This window comes from Babylonia areolata, chromosome 32 (genome assembly GCF_041734735.1).
Source record: "Babylonia areolata isolate BAREFJ2019XMU chromosome 32, ASM4173473v1, whole genome shotgun sequence".
In the NCBI taxonomy this organism is placed as follows: Eukaryota; Metazoa; Mollusca; class Gastropoda; order Neogastropoda; family Buccinidae; genus Babylonia; species Babylonia areolata.
In genome coordinates, this window is record NC_134907.1 from 12,471,415 (window position 1) to 12,478,914 (window position 7,500).

Here is a 7,500-nt window from a genome sequence, read left to right on the forward strand (position 1 = left end):
TCCCCACAAACCATTCTTTCACAATAATTCTCTGCCTGTTTATTTTTATTCTGATTGACGGGGTTTTTTTTTGTTTGTTTGTTTGTTTGTTTTTTAAATACAAAATATATACAATGATGATGATTGTTATTATCATTAAATGATGATGATGATGATGATGATGATGATAGTCTGCCTGTTTGTTTTCATTCTGAATGACTTTTTTTTTTTAAACAAAATATACTCAATGATGATGATGATGATTATTATAATTACGATGATGATGATGGTGATGATGATGATAATAATAATAATAATTATTATTATCATTATCCATTCCTCCCTCCCACCCCCACTCCCTCCTCTCCCACCCCCACTAGTCTGCGACGAGTACCACTGGGGCGACGACTGCGCCAACGACTGCAACTGCAGTCCTCTGAACACGGAGCGCTGCGACCCAGTGACCGGCTGCGTCTGCAACTCCGGCTGGTTGGGCGCCACCTGCGACCAGGATAGGGACGACTGTGAGTCCTCACCCTGCCCCGTGAGCTCGGAGTGCGTCAACCTCCCTGGGTCCTTCCGCTGCGACTGCCCGAATGGCTACGAGCACGTAGAGATGATGGACCCTTGCACAGGTGATTGATTGTTGAATGAATGAATTTTTTGTTTAATGTTCCGTCACACATATTGGTGATTGAAGACATTTTGTTAAAGTATTTATGAATACACCTGAGTATTATCGGTTAGAAGGGGTGGGAGATGTGGATGAATGAAGGGTTGGGGGAAACTGGGCAAATGAGGGTAAAAATGTGGGTGAAATTTGGAAGAAAAACGAAACAAAAACAAAAAAATTGATTGTTTGTGGTGGTGTGTTTGGGTGTTTGGTTGTTGGTTGTGTTGTTGTTGTTATTGGTGTGTGTGTGTGTGGGGGGGGGGGGGGGTTGTTAGTGGGGTCGGGTGAGGGGCATAGCCCTTGCTACTGGTACCATGTAACCCAGTACTACCTGCCGCACGTGAAGTCTCTCCCAACGACGGACCAGGCGGAGGAGGAAACTTTTCCCAACGGCTGTGAAGGCGGAAGAGGGTGACCAAAGGGCATGGGGATGGGAGCTCTTATCCTTGGCTGGAAGTCCTCCTCCTAGGAGACGGAACTCCGAAGAAAAAAAACCTGCACCTGCCGAGGCCGTTCTACACGTGGCAGTATCTGCACCTGTGGGACTCTTGAGCGTCGGTAGGCGAGTCACATGTGCTGGTCAGGCAACCAGGCTAATGTCGGAACGACACACACACCGACAGATAAGCCTGCCTGCCTACTCATCCGTCGGTCCGACGGGAGACTCCATCTGTGGGGTGTGTGTGTGTATGTGGTGGGTTAGTATTCGTTGTGGTGGCGTGGTGTGTTTGGTTGTGGTGGTTTGTGTGGTGGTTTGGTTGGGGTGGGGTGTGTTTGTTTTTTAGTGGGGTGGTGTGTTTGTTGTGGTGGGTTGTTTGGCTGTGGTTAGGGTGGTGGCTTGTGTGGTGTTTGTTGTGGTTTGTGTCGTTGTCTATGGGGTGGTGTTTTTGCTGTGCTGGGGTGGTGTCTGTTGTGTCTGTTAGTGGGGTGGTGTGTTTGTCGTGATGGCTTGTGGGGCTCGGGTGGGGTGGTGTGTTTGTGGTGGTTTGTGGGGTTGTATTGGGGTGGGGTGGGATTTGTGTTTGTTGTGGTGGGGTGGGCTGTTTGTTGTGATGGGGTGGTGTGTTTGTGTTTGTTGTGGTGGGGTGGTGTGTTTGTGTTGGGGTGGGGTGGTGTGTTTGTGTTGGGGTGGGGTGGTGTGTTTGTGTTGGGGTGGGGTGGTGTGTTTGTGTTGGGGTGGGGTGGGGTGTTTGTGTTGGGGTGGGGTGGGGTGTTTGTGTTGGGGTGGGGTGGGGTGTTTGTTGTGGTGGGATGTTGTGTTTGTGTTGTGGTGGGGTGGTGTGTTTGCGTTGTTGTGGAGTGGTGTGTGGAGTGGTGTGTTTGTGTTGGGGTGGGGTGGTGTGTTTGTGTTGTGGTGGGGTGGTGTGTTTGTGTTGTGGTGGGGTGGTGTGTTTGTGTTGTGGTGGGGTGGTGTGTTTGTGTTGTGGTGGGGTGGTGTGTTTGTGTTGGGGTGGGGTGGTGTGTTTGTGTTGGGGTGGGGTGGTGTGTTTGTGTTGGGGTGGGGTGGTGTGTTTGTGTTGGGGTGGGGTGGTGTGTTTGTGTTGGGGTGGGGTGGTGTGTTTGTGTTGGGGTGGGGTGGTGTGTTTGTGTTGTGGTGGGGTGGTGTGTTTGTGTTGGGGTGGGGTGGGGTGTTTATTGTGGTGGGATGTTGTGTTTGTGTTGTGGTGGGGTGGTGTGTTTGCGTTGTTGTGGAGTGGTGTGTGGAGTGGTGTGTTTGTGTTGGGGTGGGGTGGTGTGTTTGTGTTGGGGTGGGGTGGTGTGTTTGTGTTGTGGTGGGGTGGTGTGTTTGTGTTGTGGTGGGTGGTGTGTTTGTGTTGTGGTGGTGTGGTGTGTTTGTTGTGGGGTGGTGTGTTTGTGTTGTGGTGGTGTGGTGTGTTTGTTGTGGGGTGGTGTGTTTGTGTTGGGGTGGGGTGGTGTGTTTGTGTTGTGGTGGTGTGGTGTGTTTGTTGTGGTTGGGTGGTGTGTTTGTGTTGGGGTGGGGTGTTGGGGTGGGATGGTGTGTTTGTGTTGTGGTGGAGTGGTGTGTTTGTGTTGTGGTGGGGTGGTGTGTTTGTGTTGGGGTGGAGTGGTGTGTTTGTGTTGTGGTGGGTGGTGTGTTTGTGTTGGGGTGGGGTGTTGTGGTGGGATGGTGTGTTTGTGTTGTGGTGGAGTGGTGTGTTTGTGTTGTGGTGGGGTGGTGTGTTTGTGTTGGGGTGGGGTGGTGTGTTTGTGTTGTGGTGGAGTGGTGTGTTTGTGTTGGGGTGGGGTGGTGTGTTTGTGTTGGGGTGGGGTGGTGTGTTTCTGTTGTGGTGGGGTGGTGTGTTTGTGTTGTGGTGGAGTGGTGTGTTTGTGTTGGGGTGGGGTGGTGTGTTTGTGTTGGGGTGGGGTGGTGTGTTTGTGTTGTGGTGGGGTGGTGTGTTTGTGTTGGGGTGGGGTGGTGTGTTTGTGTTGGGGTGGGGTGGTGTGTTTGTGTTGGGGTGGGGTGGGGTGTTTGTGTTGGGGTGGGGTGGGGTGTTTGTGTTGGGGTGGGGTGGGGTGTTTGTGTTGGGGTGGGGTGGGGTGTTTGTTGTGGTGGGATGTTGTGTTTGTGTTGTGGTGGGGTGGTGTGTTTGCGTTGTTGTGGAGTGGTGTGTGGAGTGGTGTGTTTGTGTTGGGGTGGGGTGGTGTGTTTGTGTTGTGGTGGGGTGGTGTGTTTGTGTTGTGGTGGGGTGGTGTGTTTGTGTTGTGGTGGGGTGGTGTGTTTGGGGTGGGGTGGGGTGGTGTGTTTGTGTTGTGGTGGGGTGGTGTGTTTGTGTTGTGGTGGGGGTGGTGTGTTTGTGTTGTGGTGGGGTGGTGTGTTTGTGTTGGGGTGGGGTGGTGTGTTTGTGTTGGGGTGGGGTGGTGTGTTTGTGTTGGGGTGGGGTGGTGTGTTTGTGTTGGGGTGGGGTGGTGTGTTTGTGTTGGGGTGGGGTGGTGTGTTTGTGTTGGGGTGGGGGTGGTGTGTTTGTGTTGTGGTGGGGTGGTGTGTTTGTGTTGGGGTGGGGTGGGGTGTTTGTTGTGGTGGGATGTTGTGTTTGTGTTGTGGTGGGGTGGTGTGTTTGCGTTGTTGTGGAGTGGTGTGTGGAGTGGTGTGTTTGTGTTGGGGTGGGGTGGTGTGTTTGTGTTGGGGTGGGGTGGTGTGTTTGTGTTGTGGTGGGGTGGTGTGTTTGTGTTGTGGTGGGGTGGTGTGTTTGTGTTGTGGTGGTGTGGTGTGTTTGTTGTGGGGTGGTGTGTTTGTGTTGTGGTGGTGTGGTGTGTTTGTTGTGGGGTGGTGTGTTTGTGTTGGGGTGGGGTGGTGTGTTTGTGTTGTGGTGGTGTGGTGTGTTTGTTGTGGTTGGGTGGTGTGTTTGTGTTGGGGTGGGGTGTTGGGGTGGGATGGTGTGTTTGTGTTGTGGTGGAGTGGTGTGTTTGTGTTGTGGTGGGGTGGTGTGTTTGTGTTGGGGTGGAGTGGTGTGTTTGTGTTGTGGTTGGGTGGTGTGTTTGTGTTGGGGTGGGGTGTTGTGGTGGGATGGTGTGTTTGTGTTGTGGTGGAGTGGTGTGTTTGTGTTGTGGTGGGGTGTGTGTTTGTGTTGGGTGGGGTGGTGTGTTTGTGTTGTGGTGGAGTGGTGTGTTTGTGTTGGGGTGGGGTGGTGTGTTTGTGTTGGGGTGGGGTGGTGTGTTTGTGTTGGGGTGGGGTGGTGTGTTTGTGTTGTGGTGGAGTGGTGTGTTTGTGTTGGGGTGGGGTGGTGTGTTTGTGTTGGGGTGGGGTGGTGTGTTTGTGTTGGGGTGGGGTGGTGTGTTTGTGTTGTAGTGGAGTGGTGTGTTTGTGTTGTGGTGGGGTGGTGTGTTTGTGTTGTGGTGGGGTGGTGTGTTTGTGTTGGGGTGGGGTGGTGTGTTTGTGTTGTGGTGGGGTGGTGTGTTTGTGTTGGGTGGGGTGGTGTGTTTGTGTTGGGGTGGGGTGGTGTGTTTGTGTTGTGGTGGGGTGGTGTGTTTGTGTTGGGGTGGGGTGGTGTGTTTGTGTTGGGGTGGGGTGGTGTGTTTGTGTTGGGGTGGGGTGGTGTGTTTGTGTTGGGGTGGGGTGGTGTGTTTGTGTTGTGGTGGTGTGGTGTGTTTGTGTTGGGGTGGGGTGGTGTGTTTGTGTTGGGGTGGGGTGGTGTGTTTGTGTTGGGGGTGGGGTGGTGTGTTTGTGTTGTGGTGGAGTGGTGTGTTTGTGTTGTGGTGGGGTGTGTGTTTGTGTTGTGGTGGGGTGGTGTGTTTGTGTTGTGGTGGGGTGGTGTGTTTGTGTTGTGGTGGGGTGGTGTGTTTGTGTTGTGTGGAGTGGTGTGTTTGTGTTGTGGTGGGGTGGTGTGTTTGTGGTGGGGTGGTGTGTTTGTGTTGTGGTGGGGTGGTGTGTTTGTGTTGTGGTGGGGTGGTGTGTTTGTGTTGGGGTGGAGTGGTGTGTTTGTGTTGTGGTGGGGTGGTGTGTTTGTGGTGGAGTGGTGTGTTTGTGTTGTGGTGGGGTGGTGTGTTTGTGTTGTGGTGGGGTGGTGTGTTTGTGTTGGGGTGGAGTGGTGTGTTTGTGTTGGGGTGGAGTGGTGTGTTTGTGTTATGGTGGGGTGGGTGTTGGGGTGGGTGGTGTGTTTGTGTTGGGGTGGGGTGGTGTGTTTGTGTTGGGGTGGGGTGGTGTGTTTGTGTTGGGGTGGAGTGGTGTGTTTGTGTTGGGGTGGGGTGGTGTGTTTGTGTTGTGGTGGAGTGGTGTGTTTGTGTTGGGGTGGAGTGGTGTGTTTGTGTTGGGGTGGGGTGGTGTGTTTGTGTTATGGTGGGGTGGGGTGTTGGGGTGGGGTGGTGTGTTTGTGTTGGGGTGGGGTGGTGTGTTTGTGTTGGGGTGGAGTGGTGTGTTTGTGTTGGGGTGGGGTGGTGTGTTTGTGTTATGGTGGGGTGGGGTGTTGGGGTGGGGTGGTGTGTTTGTGTTGGGGTGGAGTGGTGTGTTTGTGTTGGGGTGGGGTGGTGTGTTTGTGTTGGGGTGGAGTGGTGTGTTTGTGTTGTGGTGGGTTGGTGTGTTTGTGTTGGGGGTAATTGTGTAGGGTTGGGTTTCATGTTGTGATAAGACAGCAAGAGAATAACTTTATCTCAAACAAACTACATGTGTGCGTCGTGTGTGTGTGTGTGTGTGTGTGTGTGTGTGTGTGTGTGTGTGTGTGTGTGTGTGTGTGTGCTTCAAGACGAGAACGAGTGTAACGAAAACCCCTGTGACCAGACGTGTAACAACACGGTGGGATCCTACGTCTGCTCCTGTGGTGACGGCTTCGTGGCCGTAGGAGACAAGTGTAACGGTAAGCATTTGTATTTGTATTTCTCTTTTTATCACAACAGATTTCTCTGTGTGAACTTCGGGCTGCTCTCCCCAGGGAGAGCGCGTCGCTAACACTACAGCGCCACCCCCCTTTTTTTGTATTTTTTTTCCTGCGTGTAGTTTTTTTATGTTTTTGTCCTGTCGAAGTGGATTTTTCTACACAAAATTTTGTCAGGAACAACCCTTTGTTGCCGTGGGTTCTTTTACGGGCGCTAAGTACATGCTTCACACGGGTTTATCGTCTCATCCGAATGACTAGCGTCCAGACCACCACTCAAGGTGTAGTGGAGGGGGAGAAAATATCGGCGGCTGAGTCGTGATTCGAACCAGCGCGCTCAGATTCTCTCGCTTCCTAAGCGGACGCGTTACCTCTAGGCCATCACTTCACATAACGTCTGTAACAGCTTAATCATAATATTGATAATATTTATCTATATAGCGCTGAATCTCGTGCAGAGACAAATCAAAGCGCTTTCACACCAGTCATTCACACGCATGCATAACTCTAAAACTGGAGAAACTGAAGACAAGGAAGAGGCAGGGGAGGGAGGCTATCTTGTGAAGAGGTGGGTTTTAAAAAGGCCAGACTTGAAAGAGCTGAGTGCGGAGACCTGACGAAGCGAAAGAGGAAGTTCATTCCAAATGCAAGGTCAGGCACTAGCACGTCTGCATATAATTATGTTGACCTGGGAGATCGGAAAAAATCTCCACCCTTTACCCACCAGGCACTACTGAGATTCGAACCGGGGACCCTTCATCATCATCATTTTCTTCTTCTTGGTTGTAGTTGACGTGGTTGAAGTTGTTGTTTTTTTGTGTGGGGTTTTTTTTTGTTATTGTTGTTGTTGTTGTTGTTGTGTTTTTTGTTGTTGTTGTTGTATTATTATCATATTTTTTTCAATTATTCTTATCATTATTTCGATTTTTTTTTCTTTTTGTGCTCTTTTTCATTCTTCTTCTTACCATCATCATCATCATCATCATCATCATTATCATCATCAACAACAACAACAACAACAACAACATGGTCGTCATCGTCGTCGTCGTCGTCGTTATTGTTAATGTTTTATTGTTATTGTCGTCATTATCATCTTTGTCATCACCACCACCATCACCACCACCACCACCACCACCCTTTCATTGATACCCAGCACCTCCCTCCCTCACACACACACACACACACACACACACACACACACACACAGAGTACACGATGGATGACAGGTGACTATAGTAATAATGAGGGAACACCCTCTGTGCCCACCCCCATCCATTTCCTATCCCCCACCCCCTATGCCCTTCGCACCCTCTCCACCACCCCACCACCCCCCACCCCCACCCCCTCCCCTACGCCCTCTCCTCACCTCTCCCCCTCTCTCTCTCTCTGTCCACTCCACTGCCCCACAGATATCGACGAGTGCTTGAACAACCCCTGCGACCAGATCTGCCGGAACACGGTAGGAGGGTTCGCCTGCGAGTGCAGAGAGGGGTTCCAGCTCAACACCACCACCCGCACCACCTGCTATGGTGAGTAGCTAGC

At 51.7% G+C, this 7,500-nt stretch overlaps 1 protein-coding gene across 1 annotated transcript in view; it reads left to right on the forward strand.

Moving 5' to 3' along the window:
* LOC143276674 (uncharacterized) overlaps window positions 1–7,500 on the forward strand; it is a 66,180-nt gene that overhangs the window by 33,278 nt on the left and 25,402 nt on the right. Inside the window, exons 26-28 of the mRNA XM_076581303.1 lie at window positions 360–614; window positions 5,830–5,940; window positions 7,368–7,487. Of these exons, the coding sequence (XP_076437418.1) occupies window positions 360–614; window positions 5,830–5,940; window positions 7,368–7,487 (486 nt within the window). The remainder of the gene's footprint in view (window positions 1–359; window positions 615–5,829; window positions 5,941–7,367; window positions 7,488–7,500) is intronic.